Source organism: Pelodiscus sinensis, chromosome 2, assembly GCF_049634645.1.
Source record: "Pelodiscus sinensis isolate JC-2024 chromosome 2, ASM4963464v1, whole genome shotgun sequence".
NCBI lineage: Eukaryota > Metazoa > Chordata > Testudines > Trionychidae > Pelodiscus > Pelodiscus sinensis.
Window position 1 is genome coordinate 45,448,047 of NC_134712.1, and position 20,475 is coordinate 45,468,521.

Consider the following 20,475-nt stretch of genomic DNA (forward strand, 5'->3'; position numbering starts at 1 on the left):
TATTTTCTTCCAGATTAGTTCCTTGATTATTTGCTCCATGAACTTTCCTGGTCTGTAGTCTTGTAGATGGTTCTTATTTCCCTTTTTATAGATGGAAAGTATATTTGACCTTTTCCCATCTTCTGGAATCTGTCCTGACTTCCATGATCTTTCAAAGATGATAGCTAATGGCTCAGATGCATCCTAAAATACTCAAGGAGCTGATAGAGGAGGTATTTCATCAGGCCTTGGTGACTTGAACAGCTGGGGACAGAACTCAGTATATGGGGAAGAGCTAAAGTTAGAGATTAAGCTGGTCTGGTGTTGAGACAGAATGAGGGCAGGGATCAGAGCATAACCCAACCCTGCTATCTCTCCCCAACTATCACGGGTAATGGCCCAGGCCCTGCTGTGCATTCCCGAGCATTCTTCTACACTCCCAAAGGGGAGTGCACCTCACAGTTTGGGAACCACCACAGTAGCATCTCAGCCTGATTTCACACTTAAATGTATCATAGAATTCTTTCTTTTCAAATGAAAGCTTCTGAATATACTAATGATAAAATCACCCAAGATACAGCTTTGAGGCAAAGTAAGGGTGTTACCTGAGGTGTTGTAACAATTATAGAAAGGAAGAAAAAAAAAAAATCTATCAAAACATAACATTTTAAAATTGCAACATTGATGAGTACTGCCCGAGTAACAGCAATAAAGCTTTTCACTCTTGGCACAGCAGAATGAAGTTTGTCAATCACTCTGGGGCTATGTCTACACTCGCAGCTTCTTGCACTAGTAATATGCAAATGAGGCTAAGCATGGAATATCGCTGAGCCTCATTTGCATGGCTAATAAGCCACCATTTTTTTTCAGAAGAGGCTCTTGCGCAAGTAGGAGCGTCTACGCTGCCTCTTCTTGCGCAAGCAAAACCCTCTTGCGCAATGCTGTTATTCCTGAAAAGTAATAAGTGTAACGGCATTGCGCAAGGTTTTTCTTTCACAAGGAGGGGCAGTGGAGATGCTCCTTCTTGTGCAAGAGCCTCTTCTGAAAAAAATGATGGCTCATTAGGTATGCAAATGAGGCTCAGCAATATTTCACACTTAGCCTCATTTGCATATTACTCGTGCAAGAAACCGCAAGTGTAGACATAGCCTGAGTGAATTTTAAAGGACTAAATTGTAGCAGCATTCCCTTGCAACACCTGTGCCTTCTCCATTATCCACTGGAATGTAAACATTCAAGGCTGAAAGCAAGGGTATAGATTCCACCTAGAAGACAACTGATTTGTTCCCAGCTTCTGAATTGCTTATAAAAATAAGATCAACAATGTTTGCTATGGTCACATTAGCCCACTGTGGCCTAATAAGCAGATTGGTCCAGAGGAAAAGGTCAGCTTGCTGACAAACTGGAAGAAAATTTAAGAGATACTCTTATTGGAGAGTTTGTTCAAATGAACTCTGTACATTCCTGCTTTGGGAACAGCTTTTAGGGCCTGACACCCACCTAGGACTCTTCTCTTAGAGAGCAAACAATAGTAGGCTGAAGTATGTTGTATGGAGATCAGGTGGAGAGTGCACAATTCTGCCTGAGTGAGAGGATAACTATTGCATTGAGCAAAGAGATCAAGTAGTCTTTAGAGCAGAGGTGGGGAACCTTTCTGGGTCAGGGGCCACTGATCCACAGAAAAAAAATCAGTTGGAGACCACACACAAGAGAGAAGCACAAAGACCTCACACTGATGCAGCCCCCAGCTGAGGAGAAAGACATTTCCCACATTCTCCTCAGACACCAGAGCCTTAGGGTACATCTGCACAGCAACACTATTTCAAAATAACTAGCGTTATTTTGAAATAACTTAGTCTGTGTCTACACAGCAGGCAGTTATTTTGAAATATCGAAATACTGTCAAGCTGGAGGACTCCTTACTCTGACTCCTGTAACCCTCATTGTACAAGGAATAAGGGAAACTGGAGGAAGAGTACTCTATTTTGAAATTAGTGCTGTGTAGATGCTCCCAATTTCGAAATAAGCTATGCAATTGACATAGCTGAATTTGTGTAGCTTATTTCAAGTTAAGCTCTGCTGTGTAGACACATACCCTTAGAGGACCCAGGCTAGTAGATTTTGTGTGTGTGTGGGGGGGGGGCTGAGGGGACTGGGGGCTAAATCCAGGTAAACCAAGGGCTGAATGCCAACTTCTCTTGTGGATCTGTGGATCTATTCTTGTCACGATTTACAAATATTTGCAGTTCTTATTTACAACTACGGAATACCTTTATCATTAATGGTAATGTACAGTACTACCAAGGATGAAAAAAAATGTAGACTGCAATATCCACAAGGTCACAATCTGATTATTTCTGGATGCTGAAAAGAGACGGAAATGTGTTGGTGAATTAGTATTTTCCCTATCTTACTTAGTTTGCAAGTACCAAGTCTCTTTCTGCTTCTACTCAGCACGCGCATGCACACGCACACGCACACAAAAAGAGTAAGAACCCAAGTAGGGGGCAGATCACCTCAGCGCTAGCATGCTTCTTTCCCTGCTGTAGCTTCACAGAACTCTATTTGCTGGAATGAGGGGGAGCAGCCACATTGAATTTCACAATGAAAATCTGAGTTGGTGTTAATTCTGCTGTAAGCACAGAAGAATGCTTGTAGGAAAGCTGAGAGGGGGTGCAAGGTTCCATTGGGAGTGTGACTTCCACACAGGAGTCTGGTTCACCATACTGAACACCTTGGCTGCATCTAGACTGGCATGATTTTGTGGAAATACTTTTAACGGAAAAGTTTTTCCATTAAAAGTATTTCTGCAAAAGCGCGTCTAGATTGTGTGTGTTCTGAGTAGAAGCAGAAAGAGACTTGGTACTTGCAAACTAAATAAGATAGGGAAAATACTAATTCACCAACACATTTCCCTCTCTTTTTAGCATCCAGAATAATCAGATTTTGCTTTTATGTAAAAACTTACCAGCTGTCTACATGGGCTGCTTGAATTTGCGCAAGAGCACTGACTTTGTAATGTACAAAATCAATGCTTCTTGCGTAAATACTTTCACGCTCCCACTCGGGAAAAAGCCCTCTTGCGCAAGAAGACCAGTGTAGACAGGGAAGAACTGTTTTGCGCAAAAAAGCCCCGATGGCTAAAATGGTGATCGGGGCTTTCTTGCACAAAATCATGTCTAGACTGGCCATATATGCTTTTGCGCAAAAGCACTTTTTGCACAAAAGCATCTGTGCCAATCTAGAGGCGCTTTTGCAGAAATACTTTTAACGGAAAAAGTTTTTCGTTAAAAGTATTTCCGCAAAATCATGCCAGTCTAGACGCACCTCTTATGTATTACATAATGGGACAGCAGGTTCATGGTGCCCACAGGCTCTGGTTCGCCATTTCCAGCCAAGGGGAGCCATTGGAAGTGGCCCCTTTTCCCAATATAGAAATTCCCAAAGACTACTTGAACTGTATGGAAAATATTAATCAATTATCTATAGCATACCAGAAATGGTATAATTCTGAATTTTCAAACAACAAGTGAAGGGCTCTGTTAATTTTTGTCCTTGGCTGCTTGATTTCATAACATCTCATTTATGGCCACTTTGCTTCTATGAACAAAAGTGTGTTACAAATTTATAAAAAAATACTCAAATAGTAAAATTCTGAGCAAAAAGCTATTTTCCTTCTGACTCCTTGAAAGTTTATTACCGCATCTATGAGGGCAGTGTTCTCTGACAGGAAAAGCTGAAAAGAAAATATACCAAAACAGTAATGAAGTTTGTAGCTTTAATGAATAGGTTACATGGCATCAGAATCTACCTATTCCAGCAATCAGCTTTACCACAAATATAAAAGGAAATTAAATTTTTGAAGTCTGATTATAGAGATATTTCTGCGCCATATATTATTAAACATTAAGGGGGAAAAGCATATCCACTTTTTGATTATGAAGACTGCTATACATAAATTGTACCACAAGGTGATGCAAGTTGCAAGCATGTTCCCACTGGAAAAGCAGAAAATTAAATACAGCTAGAGTTAGTTTTTTCAACATTAGTCCAAGGCATTTGTTACATTTAAAATTAGAGAAACCGATTATGCAGCTTACCCCTTGAAACATTACTTCACTTTAATATCTTCAGTTCTATACTACCTTCTTTTTAAGGAAGAAAAGGCCACATGTTCTGGATTTTAAAAAATATATATATGTAAGAAAAAAGACAGTTACTTTAGCTCAGGAACCAGAGAATGGCCCATTTTGTGACTGAGAAAAACACACAGAAATATGCTCTTAAGTCCTGAGAGAAGAGAAGGTTGGGGTAGTACACAAATCCAGCATACCTTTTTCAAATACAGTCTGACAATTAAGTGTCATTGGTACATTCTCTTGTATGAGAAAGCCTGTGGGAAGGAGGGTTTGCCAAATAAAATACTGTTTGTTGTGTTCTCTTACAGAAAGTATGAAAGTGCATGTGTGTGATATTAATCATTCATATGTTCTATTGGCTTTATTTCATATATAACAGAAGTAAATAGCTGTTATCTAAAAGTCAGTTCTGTATGTAACAATATCCAGTAACTTTCTTAAATGCAACTGCATTCTACCAATGAATTCAGAAAAATCCACTTCACAATCATTCTGGTAGAGACCGTGGAGAGGCTTGCCCAAAGATCCCATTGAGGAGCATAAGTTCCATTTATTCTAGATAATGAATTAATGGTCTCTCTTTTTAAAATTATATATTTGACATTACAACAGTTTACTGCTGTGAATAAGTATGTTACCAGTTTGCAGGTGTGGCATCCCTGGTTTACTACAGACTGTTTCCCTGCCTGCTTTACTTAATTCTGTGTGTCAAATTATTGTACTTATAAAAGTAGTAACACTTGCACTTCTCTGATGTAAAGGATTATTCAGTATCTAAATTCTTCATCTGTAAACAAACAAAAATCAAATTACCTTGAAATAGAAAGTTAGAACCTGACTTGATATGATCAAATACCCTTTCTTAAGTATTTCAATTATTTAAGCTATTTGGGAACATGAAGAGAAGGGGGGGGAAAAAGAGCATCATATGGCTTCAATCATGTTAACTAACATTTTACTTGACTATTTACAACCCATAAAACAGCATCATAGGGTTATCATGCCAGTCCTAAGTCAGCAGTGCAGATTTTTGATTGTGTCTGCGTATGGCACAGAATGTGGCCAAAATCTAGAGGTTTCAACACCTAATGAAGGCATACATGTACATTGTAATTTTTTACAACCAAGTGTTCTACTCAATGCATAGAATGGCTACTGCAGTGCTTTGGAAATTTATTCCAGACCATACAGTTCTAGTTTACCATGATTACACAACTCAAAAACCTTGTCAACCAGAACTGCTTCCCAATCTCAACCACTTCAAATGCATAATTACATAATTAGAATGTTCGTAATAGATATTTATAGGATTAGTCATACAGAAATGTTTGCATATTTATAGTATGTATTATCCACTCAGGTAGGATCAGGAATTGCTATGACAGTGACCCAGGGCATAAGTGGAACGTGGGTGTGGAAGGGAAAACAAGAGTTCAAGTAAAGAGCAAGAGCTAGACCCTCCAAAGTATGAGCTGCCCAGAGATGGAATGATTTCCAGTTTCTTTACATTCTGCAAGACAAATGCTGGTGTGAAAAATCCAGCCAAAAAAAGAGGGCTCAAGAACAGCAGCAATAAAGCTTAAACAGGATTACATGCTGGTGGAGGGGTCTTCCCTAAGGCACTTTTTTTTAAACAAAGTTCTTTAGGGGGGAAAAAACCCATCAGTAGCCGCATGGTATAGGGTCTAGCAGGATTCCAAGTGTGGCAGGATTTAGCAAGCCAGGAGCTAAGCACATAGATGAGTTTGAGACAAATCTGCACTGGAGCATACAGTAAGCACAAACAACAAAGAATTCCAAATTCAGCATCTGATTCTGCAATGCCTTTGCACATAGGACTCAGATGGAAGTAAATGGGAGCGACGCACTTAAAACTAATCTGCTAAGGAAAGCTGCTTGTGCCTTTTTTGCCTGAGTTGCGCTACAGTCCTGAAAGGTGGTTTTAAAAAAAAAAAAAAAAAAAAAAAAAAGGTGTCCCTTCCTGTTTCTCACCTTACAAATTCTAGTTCTCTCTGCCCTATTGCAATTGAAAAACAAACAAAAATTAGCATATCACAGGAGACAAACCTGTGAAAGCTGAGTATGAGAGTCAGGATTTAGAGTAAAAATCAGACTGTTTAAAACTCACTGTTTATTAATACTAACGCTTGACTGATGCTTGAAAAGAATGAGAGGATATTAATACAAATCCCCACTCCTTCTGCTAAAATGAGAGGTCAAAATTTACATTAGAGACCTCCAGCAAAACCAAAAATATCAGGCTTGATATCCGTGACAAAGATTTTCAAAAATGCAAGCAGAGAAGCTTTTCTAAGATTTTTCAGACTTCTAGGTATAGCAGGAGCAAACAAGAGACACAAAGCAAAATAAAAAAAAAAAATTGCAGGTCACCAGTAATACACTGTATTTGAGAAAATACCACCAGAAAAATAAAAGATCAGTTACTTTAAAGCTAACTAGGGAACATATAAAGACCTGCACAAAACAGGTTAAAATGGCACTTTTTGTAGCTTTCAAAAGTTTTCTTTATATAAGAAGTTACAATTACAAAAAAATATATAAAAGTGACTTAAAATTCATGAATAATTTTTTCTTCTTTAACCAAGGTGAATAAATAGTCACGTGATAGTTTTCCAGAAAGTGATTTGCTTTTGCAGTTTTCCAGTACAGTATAATTTCATACAAATCTTAAACCCTTTTCAGCATCTGCACTGAAGGCCAACTGCATTTGTTTTTTTTAATCATTTAGAAGGCTACCAAGACTAAAAGTAGATGGCTGAATCTATAAGACTTGCAGTGTTAAACTGCATGCTCCACATTATGCAGCCTGTGTTAATTGCTTCATCCATTTTATTAATATTGAGACTGGAGGGACCAAGAAGAACTAAAAAGGGAAAATAAGGAGGCAGTGTGCAACTGTGTGTTTAAAGCTTTGCTTCTGCAATGCTCCAATTATGGTGCAGCACACTGTGCATTAAGGGTACTTCAGCTTATGCCAGCCTGTAACAGCCACAGGGTCCTGAAAAGCAATCCAGGCTAGAAGATTATGTACATATCCCAGCCAGATACCATTTTCTGTAGGCACTCCTTGCAACTTTAGTTCTACAATACTAAAAAAACCCAGGAAACACCCATCCTGCAGTACAAAGCAGCTGTATCACACTCAAGAACTTCGCATAGTCTGTTCATGATTTTCATATTCAACTTACTTCTTGAAAAGTTATTTTCTAACATTCACCCGGCTGAGGCCTTTATCATTATTAACATTAAAGTATTAAACAGCAATATATCTTTGTCTTGGACGTAAAAAAAAGCCCGGACAAGTACAGGTTTCCATGCAAAAACTAAGAGACATTAACATGTATGAATGAATGAATAAAAAAAAATTCTCAAGACCGAAGTCCACTGACATGTGGGAGTCGCAGCAATTCCAATTGGCTTAGCCTCGCTTGCCTCTCTCAGTTCTTGCTCACTTTGCCGCAGGATTCTTGGGAGGCTGCAATTTGTATGTGCTGAAGTAGTTTACCACTTGCTGAGGCACTTCTGCTAGGACACACTGAGCCAGAGCTTCTTTGGGAGCCTTATAAAAAAAGAATATCAAACTTCAGTCTTAACCATTAGTCAGAGAGACCTGAAAAGTTTAGGTGTCATCTGCTCGTTTGTCCAAACAGACAACCTATGGCATTTCTCTTAGGAATTTGCTACAGTGCCCTTAGAAAAAAGTTTCTCTGCTCATCTTTTCATTCCACTCCACTAGCAGTAGCTGACTTCCCTTCCCTGCAGCAGAGGCTGCCTTTGTGTGGCATATGCAGTTTATAAAGTACTTTGAGATCCACCAGGATAAAATACACTGAGTAAAGTGACAGGAGTTAAACATTTGAGATTGAGTTTTTATCCACATCCTATTATTCCAACCCTCATTTGCAGTAACATCTTGACTTGTTTTATAATGCAATTCCTCTAAGGTACAGTTAGTTTGTATTTTGTCCATCACAGTTTGTCTTAAACTCTCCCTTTTCCAGTAATTGAAAATCGTATTTGAAACTAGTTCTATACCTGAGTAATCATGATGGTACTGGGAAATTAAAATACAACTTTCTTCTGGCCTCAATCCAACATACATGGGAGTAGTCCTGCGACACCTCAGAGGCTAACTAAAATATGTCCAGTGTAATTGTTAGTCTCTGAGGATACGTATATACATCTACACAGGATCATTATTCTGAACTAACTGATGTTATATCAAAATAACATACTGCATGTCTATACTACAAGCCTTTATTCTGAAATAATGCCGAGGTGGAGGACTTCTTACTCCGACTCCGGGTAACCCTCATATCATGAGGCGTAAGGGAAGTCAAAGGAAGAGTATAAACAGTGCCAAAAGCCAAATTAAGCTATTTTGACAGTTACATAGCTGAAGTTGCATAGTTTAATTCAACTTTAGCCCTGCTGTGTAGTCATACCCTAAAGGTGCTGCAGAACCACTCTTTATTTTTAAAGTTACTAACATGGCTATCCCCTCCGAGACATTTCAACATATATGGGGTCAGCTTTTTGTGTCCTCAATTCCAGCATGTCTTCAAGCAACTCCTTGGAAACTCTACAGCTAATAAAATACTTTTTTATAACTTCCAGACATCTAGTTTTGGGTCTTCTAAATGCTTCTCTTACCCTCTACTTCTACATTTAAAGCACATCATTTACTAGATAGTCTTCCAATCTTCTTGTCTCATGCCCAAACTAGCTAAGTCTAGATTCTTTCAGCTTCTGTACGACCTGTAACATCTAATTTCCTGTAGTTCATTCTGAATATGAACACTTCCATTTCAATTCAAGACATACTCCTGTGTCTCAGTGCCCAGCATCTGACCCCTACAAAAGTGTAGGTCTAATTACCATGCTTTACAGCCACTTCACTCATTTCCCTCCATTTAATCCATGCCTTTCCTATTCTGCTTATAATTTAGTCACGGAGTTCACCTTTATCCTATATTCTCTGGGTTAAGTGGTGGTTGGCCCCCAAGACTTCATCATCTTCCTGAAACATTTCAGAGAGGTGGCTGTCTTAAGCCTTTTTAAGCAAAAACACAGAGTCCAATGAAAGCTTAATGGCTAAGAATTATATTAGGTCATAAGCTTTCTCCTAAAGGGGAAAACTACATACTGTAATGAGAGCGCTGTTCCTTGTTAATATTAAGACACTATCACCAGAATTACAACATGAAATTTTCTCCTTTAGGTATTCTCACCTTATCGCTATTGGAAGTGGGCCACATCCACCCTGACTGAATTAGCACTGATGTAACACTCCCACTCTGTATCCCTATCATCTGACTTTCTCAGTCCATACATCTGATGAAGTGAGTTACTACTCAAGAAAACTTATGCCCTAATAAAATTGTTAGTCTTTAAGAGGCTACTGGACTTCCTGTTTTTCCTGAAATGGATCACTGAACGTATAGACATATACGGTCTTATTTCTGCCGATTTTCATGTAATGTTAAGCATGCACCATACTTTAGGTGTTTTCTCAAAGTGCATCGGGCACTAATGTGAACAGAAAGCCTTGACATATTCTGACATTAGAAATTATTCTGTTTCTCTGACTGACCTTCTAACTGCTGTAACAGCATCCTTGTTTATATTCTAGATAACTCTAACATGGTCTTCTTGTACCTGTTTCATTCTCATGCACCACCAAATAGTGCTCTTAGAGTCAGGAGCCTTCTAAAGATTGATGAACACTGCATTCAGAGTTTTCTCCTTTTTTCTCTACATTAAGATTGCTTGTGGAAAAATATAAAGATAGCACTGTTGACTTGCCTGGCATGAATCTAAACTGTCTGTCACTGACTTATTTTTCTTCATAGTCTCTTATGCTCATGAGTTTAATGCTGCAGATACCACTGTCTTTCATGTTTCCGTTTTCTTTAAATACTGGTTACAATGTGCTCTTTCTCCAAGCATCAGCTCAATCCTCATAATGAAATCAAACAATCGTGTCAATATTTTCTTGCCTCCTTGCCCCCAGACACTTCCATATTTCTCCAAATATGCCACTGGGCCTAAAAGTTTTCTTTCTTTTCATGTTGCTCAATATTCAGTTCTACAACAACTTCTTCTTGGACTGACACCAGCAGAACCTGGTTTGATTTTATCACATGGCATACCTGTATTGCTCTTCGATGCTCTTCAATCATAAGCCTTTAACAGTAATTATTCTAGCATTCCTTAATCTGGGGTTCTTACTGACTAACATATTTCCACTTTCATCTTTAATTACTTTGATTTCACCAATGTCTTTAGTTCTCTTGTCACAGGTCTTCTCCAGTCCATACATTTCTCTTCCACCTTCCTTCATTTCAAGACAGGCATATAACACTTCTAGGGCTTTAGCCTAGGCAGCTGCCAGCTTCCCTCTCCCCTTTATCTTTTTTTTAATACTCCTGAAAATCCTGTCAGAGCATTGCTTGCCAAAGTTTAATGCACTTTTTAGTCTCCAACTGGCACATTAAGTAATCTTTGCAGGTTGATTTCCACTAGAGTTGATATGGGGGGGAAGGAAATAAAGAAAATTGGTGCATTATTTTTATTTTAATATGAGCTTTGTACCAAGGGGGGGGGGGATTAGAAGGATTAGAAAAGAGCATAAAGTGTAGAAAAACAAGAACTAGGAAGTCAGCACTTTAGACGACATTTTATATGTCAGTCTTACTCTCCTCAAAAAAAAAAAAATATATTTGCAAGGGCATGACGTTTAAGATAGAATCATAGAATACTAGGACTGGAAGGGACCTTGAGAGGTCATCGAGTCCAGTCCCCTGCCCCCATGGCAGGATCAAATACTGTCTAAACCATCCCTGATGGACGTTTATCTAACCTACTCTTAAATATCTCCAGAGATGGGGATTCCAAAACCTCCCTGGGCAATTTATTCCAGTGTTTGACTACCCTGACAGTTAGGAACTTTTTCCTAATGTCCAAGCTAAACCTCCCTTGCTGCAGTTTAAGCCCATTGCTTCTTGTTCTATCCTCAGAGGCAGTATCATGACTATATGATCCAGTGTCAACAGTACGTGTATGCCAGATTCCATCTAAAGCTTTACACACAAAACTGAGTTCCCTATCATTTTGTTTTCATCTTTAAAAAAAAAAAAAGGCTTTATTTGCTTTAATAGAACTTCATCTGCTTTAGCAGGGGCACCTATGTATCAGAAAATAACTCCCTCGCCTTCACACACAAAGGTTTGTTTATCAAATAATCCAATGCAAATACACAGGGCTCAAAATTAATCGATCCAGAATTACAGCTAGGCAACACCATGGACTAAAATGGAAATAATCTTAAGTGAAGTCAGAATCCTCCCAAGAAAACCAGCACTGATTTGATTATGCTGAACCACACAGCAATTCTAAAGTAGCATTATAACATTCATTTCCTACAAAGACTGGTTTAAAAAAAAAAAAAAAGATTTCTGAACCAGGAACAAGTCGTCATTTTGATCCAAATGATTTACTGGTAGTTCCACAGATGAGATGGTAGGTCTTCATCTCCTCTTAGCTGTTGATATGACAATGATACCTCACTTCTAGCTAGAGAGATTGTATTCAATAGGCTTTAGATCTCATTCCAGGGCCTCTCCATGAATAAATCCACAGTGGAGGTAGGACCAGTAGTATTCACATACATTAGATTTCATAGCATTTCTCTGGTATGTATTCAATATGCCATTAGCAATGGTACTTACATTTTGGAACTGTCTAAATGGCACAAATTGGACAATGTCTCTGACAGCTGGCTCTCCAGTCGGGGACCTGAGACTTCCATTGTCACCATCAAGAAACTCCATGGCACTGAAATCCGCTCCTCCAACACCAACAATAATAATCGACATGGGAAGCTTTGCAGCATTAACTATGGCAGATCTGGTTGCATCAAGGTCCGTTATCACACCATCCGTGATGATGAGGAGCACAAAATATTGCTGGCAAACCAACATGCACATTGTTACAAATGAGAACAACAGAAGGGATACTATTGCATACGAGCATCCAACAGTGTTACAGTGCACAGAACAGTAAATGTTCAATATGAGAAGATCAATCTTTGCAATCAAGAACCTAAACTTTACTCAGGTCTCTTCTACCTGGTTAAAAAACAAAACAAAACACAAAACAAAACAAAACAAAAAACAAAACAAACCACCACCACACTAACTCTTAGAAAAGTTAGATGTCTGCAAGTCAACAGGGCCTGATGAAATGCATCCTAGAATATTCATGGAGGTGACAGAGGAGGTATCTGAGCCTTTAGCTATCATATTTGAAAAATCATGGAAGACGGGAGAGATTCCAGAAGACTGAAAAAGGGGCAAATATAGTGCTCATCTATAAAAAGGGAAATAAGAACAATTCAGGAAACTACAGACCAGTTAGTTTAACTTCTGTGCCAGGAAAGATATTGGAGCAAGTAATTAAGGAATTCATCTGCAAACCCCTTGAAGATAGTAAGGTGATGGGTAACAGCCAGCATGTATTTGTAAAGAACAAATCATGTCAAACCAATCTGATAGCTTTCTTTTGATAGGATAAGAGAGAAGAGGCGGACGTGGTATACCTAGACTTTAGTAAGGCATTTGATACGGTCTTGCATGATATTATCATCAATTAACTAGGCAAATACAACTTAGATGGGGCTACTATAAGGTGGGTGCACAACTGGCTGGATAACTGTTTTCAGAGAGTAGCTATTAACTGTTCACAATCCTGCTGGAAAAGCATAATAAGTGAGGTTCCGCAGGGGTCTGTTTTAGGACCGGTTCTCTTCAATATCCTCATCAACGATTTAGATATTGGCACAGAGAATACGATTATTAAGTTTACACATGATGCCAAGCTAGGAGGGGTTGAAAATGCTTTGGAGGATAGGGTCATAATTCAAAATGATCTGGACAAATTGGAAAAATGGTCTGAGATAAATAGGGTGAAGTTTAATACGGACAAATGCAAAGTACTCCACTTAGGAAGGAACAATCAGTCTCACACATACAGAATGGGAAGCAACTGTCTAGGAAGGAGTACTGCAGAAAGGTATTTAGGGGTCAGTGGACCACAAGCTAAATATGAGTCAGTGTGACGTTGTTGCAAAAAAGCAAACATGATTCTGGGATGCATTAACTGGTATGTTGTGAGCAACACACTAGAAGTCATTCTTCCGCTCTACTCTGTGCTGATTAGGCCTCAGTTGGAGTATTGTGTCCAGTTCTGGGCACCACATTTCAAGAAAGATGTGGAGAAACTGGAGAAGGTCCAGAAAAGAGCAACAAAAATGATTTAAGGTCTAGAAAACATGAACTATGAGGGAAGACTGAAAGAATTGGGATTGTTTAGTTTAGAAAAGACAAGAGTGAGAGGGGACATGATGGCAGTTTTCAAGTATCTAAAAGGGTGTTTGTTGCAAGGAGGAGAGAGAAAAATTGCTCTCCTTGACCTCTGATGATAGGACAAGAAGCAATGGCCTTACATTGCAGCAAGGGAGTTTTAGTTTGGATGTGAGGAAAAACTTACTAACTGTCAGAGTGGTTTAACACTGGAATAAGTTGCCTAGGGAGGTTGTGGAATCTCCATCTCTGGAGATATTTAAGAGCAGGTTAGATAGACATCTATGAGGGATGGTCTAGACCAGGGTTTCCTAACCTACAGGTCGCAGGCCAAATATGCGTTGCCATTACATTTCGGGTCGCCAAGTGTCTCCTCAGGTGGCCCTCTTAAGGAACCATTCACACATTTGAAAAAGTCCCTGGCTGCTCAGCTCCACAGCTGGTTTAGTTTTAAGGAGACATTCACCTGAAGTGGTACTCAACTTAATTGGTTTAACAACCTCCCAGCAGTTAAACTAATCAATTGAATTGAATACCATTTCAGTGACTCTGAGCAGACAAGGGAAATATTCCTGGACATTGGAAGAAAGAAGTAAGAACAGGAGGGAACGCAGAGAAGAAGCAGCGCCCAGCTCAGGTCGGGGGGACGGGGAGGGGGGGAGGGGGCACAAGGTGTTGAGAGGTTTCCAGCTGCCCAGGCCTAGGTTCCCAGCTTGCATTGGCCAGCCAGGCCAGAGTCATTCCGGCCGGCTTGCAGCTGTGGAAGGGTTTCCCTCCCCAGCCGAGGTTCCTGCAGCTTGTATTGGCCGGCCAGGGCAGAGTCATCCTGGCTGGCTTGCAGTCAAGGGGGGCCAGGGTAGGAGCTGGGACTGTGTTCGGGACCCTGGTGGGGGAAAGGCTGGGACAGTTCTGGGGTTTGAGGGGGGGGGTGCGGAGCCCAGAGCCCTGGGATAGAGGCTGGAACTAAGTGGAGGAAGGGCTGGTGGTTCTCTTGTTCTGGGGGAGGGGTGGGTGCACTGGGATAAAGCGGTGGGTTGGGGTACTTGGCTCTGGGGGAGGGGAGTGGAGGGGCATTGGGTTGGAACAGGGGACTGGAGAGTATCTGGTTCTAGTAGAGGGGAAGGGGATTTGGTTGGAGTGGGGGATCTGGAGGGTGCCTGGCTCTGGGGTAGGAGAGGGGCTATTTTAGTAAATTTTGTGATCTGCATACATTTGTACATATGCAGCTGTGCTAAGTAGCGCCCCTCAGCATGTGCTGTGGATATCATTATGGCCCTGGGGGCATCCAAATTTGAGTAGCCCCGGTGTAATAACAGCCAGTAATATATGCTGTCTCAGACTTATCGCGATGCACAGTCATAATACGCGTAAGATTTTGCTGCTTTACTTACAATCTGGTGTTTGTTTGGCACAAACTTACTGTGTGTTTTTGTTATTAATACAGAAGCAGGTTGTCAATTTCATTTGCCCTTTATTTCAAAAAATAACTTCAGCAAAAAGAAAGTATGTTGACGAATACATCAAGTATGGATTTACTTCGATAATTACAGAAGGAGTGGAAAGATCACAATGCATCATATGCATGGAAGTTCTTTCCAATGAATCACTGAAACCAAATAAACTGCAATGTCATTTAAATTCTAAACACCCTCAATATAAGAGCAGAGATGTGGATTTTTTGGTAAACAAAAAGCAGAAGGTGTCAAGAAATGCCGACTTGATGTTGGTGAGTCTTAGCAACAAAAGTTAGCTGCCGTAGAAGCCTCATATGTTGTAGCATTGAAAACTGCGAAAGCTAAGAAAGCGCATACCATAGCCGAGGATCTAATAGTTCTCTGTACCAAGGAGACTGTCTGCCTTTTGGTAGGTGGAGATGCTTAGAAACGGCTGCAACCTTTGTTCATGTCCAATAATACAATTAAGTAGAATTACCGACATGTCTAATGACATCAAATCTCAAGTCATCAAAGAAATTAAAAATTCTCCCAGAGGATTATTCAGTATGCAGCTCCATGAGACAACTGATATGTGTAATCTTGCACAACTGATGGCATATGTTTGGTATATTAAAAATGAATGTGAAAGAAGAATTTTTGTTCTGCAAACTGTTGGAAACTACGACCACTACACAAGATATATTCAATATCCTGAATTGTTTCTTTGAAGAACATTCCATAGAATGGAAAAAACATGTGCGACATTTGCACAGATGGGGCTCCTGCTATGCTTGGTTGCAAGTCTGGATTCTAAGCCCTGATTTAAAATGTTTCTCCAAAAAGTAATTGGAACTCTGTTTCATCCATGGCAAATACTAGCAACAAACTTTACTTATTTCTTTTAACCAGGTACTTACTGATTTTATTAAAGCTGTAGATTTTATTAAGTCCAGCAAACTCAGAACTCGCATATTTAAAAACCTTTGTTCGGAAGTAGGTTCTTTGCATGAAGTATTATTGTTTCACAATGAAGTAAGGTGGCTGTCAAAAGGCAAAGTTCTAAATCGGGTGTTTGAGTGACGAAATGAACTTAAAATATTTTTTGTGTCACAGAACAAAACTGAGTTTGAATATCTGTTTACAGAAAACAAGAGTTTGTATAAAACAGAATATCTAGCGGACACTTTTGGCCTACTAAATGATTGAAATGTGTCATTTCAAGGACAAAATTCTACAATTATCGGATTATCAGAAAATAAAATCCTTCAGAATGAAACTCCAATTATGGATTTTGAAAACTGATATTAAAAAATGTTTCCAACCCTCACAACCTCTCTCAAAGAAAGTACGACATTAATATTAATGACACTTTGCAATTGTCGATACAGAAGAATTTGAGTTAAGTGATGAGCTACTCCAGTATTATCCAGATACAGATGAAAAGTTGTTTGCTGTTTGTGATGTACCTGAAGGTACCCAGGAACAATTTATCGATATGATCAACAACAATGATATGAAAGCAGAGTTCTTAACCATGCCAAATAATCGGTTCTGAACGAGATGCAGAGTGGACTACCCACTTTTGTCAGAAGTTGTTTTGAGAATTTTACTTCAATTTCCAACAACTTTCTTGTGTGAATCAGGCTTCTCACATTTGCTTACAATTAAAAACAAATAGCAAAATAAATGAAACGTGGAAGATGATCTTCGATGCGCACTCTTCACAACAATTCCGAGGATACACCAGTTAGCAAAGCAAATGCAAGCTCCACCATCCCATTAATTTAAGTTCAAGTGAAACTGTTTGGTAAAATAATAAATTTTACTTGTTTTTTTAATGTTTATTATGTTTCTAATATTCTTGTAACACCTATGAGACTCCCACAGCCCCTGAGTGTGTGACTCCCAGTGTGATTCCCACAGCCCCGAGTGTGTGACTCCCAGAGTGTGACTCCCAGCCCTTCCAATCCCTGAGTGTTACTCTCGGGCCCCTGAATGCGTGTCCTCCCTAACCCCCTGACTGTGTGACCCCCCCCCCCATCCCGAGTGTGGCGTTTAAACCTGGGGGGAAAGGGGGGAAGAGGGAGGTTTGGGGATGAGTGTCTTTGCCCAACCACAACTCAAGTGTAGTGTTATTTTGTTAACGTATTTTCAGTTTTTCTATGAAATAACTATGAATATATAAACAGGAGGGGGCAATTTTATATTCTTGCCTCGGGTGCAAAATTAGCTAGTTATGGCACTGCTCCCTCTGCCCCCCTGTTTTTTAATTGCCTTGGGTCACCAAATCTTCCTGAATTGTCAAAATAGGTCCCCATCTGGAAAAGGTTAGGAAATACTGGTCTAGATAGTACTGGGTCCTGCCACGAGGGCAGGGGACTGGACTCGATGACCTCTTCAGTTCTAGAATACAGTGATACTTTTCATGCAATCCAAAACACATTCATTGCAAAGCCCTTATGTCCAACTAGCAATCTAAAGTAGCTATGCTGAAAAACTATCATCAAATCTCAAGAACAATGTCATTTAAACATAGGACATAGATTTTACTGGGTTATGGGGAGAGGCTGAATGCAAGCTTAACTGAATATTTTCCTTTACAGTCTATTTTGAGCTAATATCTTTGAAAAAAGTATCTTAAATATAAAATCTTACTCAACACAGCTATGGAGGCATCTACACATGAGCAAGAGTGCCAAGGAAAAAAAGGAAGAAACTTATGTACATATTGTAGTAAGGACATGGTAAAAAACTGACCAAAAAAGAGGATCTTTGCCCTAAGTGCTGAAGAACCAGACAATACGCTTGTGGTGCTGGTGCATAAACACTTATTACAGCAATGGAAGGGTTTTTTCCTGTGACCATTCACGAGGTAGTAGCTAAACAGGCAGAATTCTTTTGCCAACATGGCTGCATCGATAAGCTGGGGGGGTAGAGTGGCTTAACTACATTGCAAAGGACAATAAATATTGCACAGCCCCGAGTGATGCAGCTAGATCAACCTAAGTTTAGGCGTGGACCAAATCTTAATGTCAAACCACCAAAGCCAGTCAGTGGTTGACAGCAGTTCTTCTAACATAAGTGTCTAAAAATAGTTTACCTAGCTCTAATTCAGTTTTCAGATTTCTAAAGAAAAACTAGATAAAAAACAGGGTTGGATTATCAGAAAACAGATATTTTTTTTTAAGATGCATAATCCACTGCTTCAAATTCTTATGAATATTTCCTCTACTATGCTTGCATGCCAGCTTTTTCCTAATATTAACTGACAATCTGCAATCTACTATTGATGCACTATATAAATAAGCTAAATTCCATGCAGTAGTCAACAGCTTACAGTACCCCTCTAACAGATAACCAGATCTTGACTCAACAACATTCATTGTTTGGTTATACAGACACATAACAACAGATACTTGTAATAAACAAAATAAACACTCTTCAATAGAAAAACCCTGACTACTCCGTTCCAGTACAGTTTTAGAAATTTGTCAGCTAGACCAGGGAGTTCCAACATATACTACAAGATGTCCAAACAGGGTTCCCAACCCTCCAGGACTGTCCTGAAGTCTCCAGGAATTAGATTAATTTTTAATTAAATATGTCATGTAATGAAGCCTCCAGGAATAGGTACAATCAGAACTGGCAACTCTGTATCCAAAGTAGTGTCATCTGAATGAAAGATTCTTATTATGCAAAATATGTGAGGAAACTTTGGCATTCACAAAACTTAATGGTACTAAATGAAACTTCACAGGGTAAGTGGAAAACAAATAAAGTTGGTACACTTCCAAGCACACACACAGGAGAAATAAGTAGTAGATAGTATGGAAAGAAAGAATAAAGGAAGGGAATGCATACACTAAGATAAAATACTTACTGATGCTGTCTGTTGCTGTGCAGCTGCACTAGCCAATCTAGCCACGTGGTTTATTATTGGAGAAAAATTGGTTGGTCCATATAACTTTACTTGAGGAAGGCAGGCCCGGTATGCATCAATGATGCCTTGGATTCCTTAAAGAAACAAATGATGAAGTCTTAATATTTCATGTTAATGTTGCACTGTTATTCTGAGGCACTAAACTGTCTTAACACCTCCTTAAGATGCCAGACATCTACGGTAGCATAGTTACTTACAATTAAGATAAAGGAAGTTTTAGCCTTCCACAACAACTGGCTATTTCTTTGACTTCATATCAAGGTTAAAAAGATCGTCTATTGGCCAAATATCAAAATTCTGAAATATGTCTAACTAGTATATAACAAATCGTCTGTTTAAAACGTGTGTCCTTGTTAGCAGTTTAAGCAGAAAGACAAAGACTAAGTCGTCAGAGAATGAACAACCCTCTTACTCCTATTGGTGCCCCCTTCCACCACCCCAACATGCCAGTAATGAGGTTCCTTCACACGGCAGTGCAGGAGATGCCTACACTGCTTCTATTGCAAGGTAGGCGTGCTGTGCAGAAACTGGGACTTCTGTTTCCAACACCTTTTGTTGCATGAAATTTCAAAGAAGAAAAAGAACCAAAGGCTACATCACACAAATAAGGTTATATAGCAAGAAATTCAAGCCTTGTTACTGAGTGAAGTTAATTGTTTATTTTACTAAATCAGCCTGCTTAATTAGAAGTCTTACAAATGATCTAATTAGCAAAGATCATCTCCTTTCCTTCCCATCTTTAAATATTTAGAAGCCCATATTCTGAATGGGTCACAAAAGTCTTTTAATTAGACTTTTCTATAAATATTAACAACTACTGCCACACCCTTTACTGCTATTGTATTAATCGTGCCAGAATAAACATAGTACCATGAGGTGGTTAAATGGCAACTAACAGAAACATGACTTTCCAGATATTTGATTCTTTCAGACTCTTGTGATAGTTTCTAAGACTTACCATTGCAGAATGGGTTTGATGGGTTAAAGTTTAATGGAAACTCATGAGATACCTATCAATACATGAAACAGATGTTCAGGTTTTACACATACATATGTCCTTGAGTAGGTTGTTTCAGATAAACTATGTAGCAGATTTACACTTCTGGTTACCTGAAAGGTAGGAGGAATCTGTGCACCAAATCCAAAGGCTGGAAACATTTTATCTCTTATAAAAAAAAAAAAAAAAAAAAAAAAAAGGCAATTTAAGAGAAAATGAAGTAGTTGTTCACCTTTAGACTCCATTCACAAAACTTAGCTAATCAGTCATAATCATAAAGCTGTTTATTAGATATCAATATGCAGATATAAGTGGAAATTCCCTCTGTGTAAAGGCCAACTCAACAGGGAAAAATTATTTCCAAGTCAGCAGGGCACCTAAGAAATTAACATTTAAAAATCTTGCTATGAAAACGTGTTACAGTTGTAAAAGCCCTGCTGTTTTTTGTTTGGCACTCGTCATCAGTTGAGCCACAAAAATGGTAGCTGTTACTTGAAGATATTGAACAAGGAACAGGTTGTATTCATGTTGCTGAATTCTTAGCTATGTCAAGGCAATAACTTATTGATCAATGATGGACTACTGCTGAACACATTTCCCA

The 20,475-nt window shown here is 39.1% G+C and overlaps 1 protein-coding gene across 4 annotated transcripts in view; it reads right to left on the bottom strand.

Moving 5' to 3' along the window:
• Positions 1-6,084: 6,084 nt before the first annotated feature.
• The window catches only part of CPNE3 (copine 3), a 52,191-nt gene continuing 37,800 nt past the window's right edge, over positions 6,085-20,475 (bottom strand). For all 4 annotated transcript variants that reach the window (XM_075920434.1, XM_075920435.1, XM_075920433.1 and 1 more), the window contains exons 13-17: positions 19,988-20,042; positions 19,836-19,887; positions 18,818-18,951; positions 11,870-12,106; positions 6,085-7,698 (exon numbers count right to left, since the gene is read on the bottom strand). In XM_075920434.1, the coding sequence (XP_075776549.1) occupies positions 7,588-7,698; positions 11,870-12,106; positions 18,818-18,951; positions 19,836-19,887; positions 19,988-20,042 (589 nt within the window). In that variant the 3' untranslated portion in view covers positions 6,085-7,587. The remainder of the gene's footprint in view (positions 7,699-11,869; positions 12,107-18,817; positions 18,952-19,835; positions 19,888-19,987; positions 20,043-20,475) is intronic.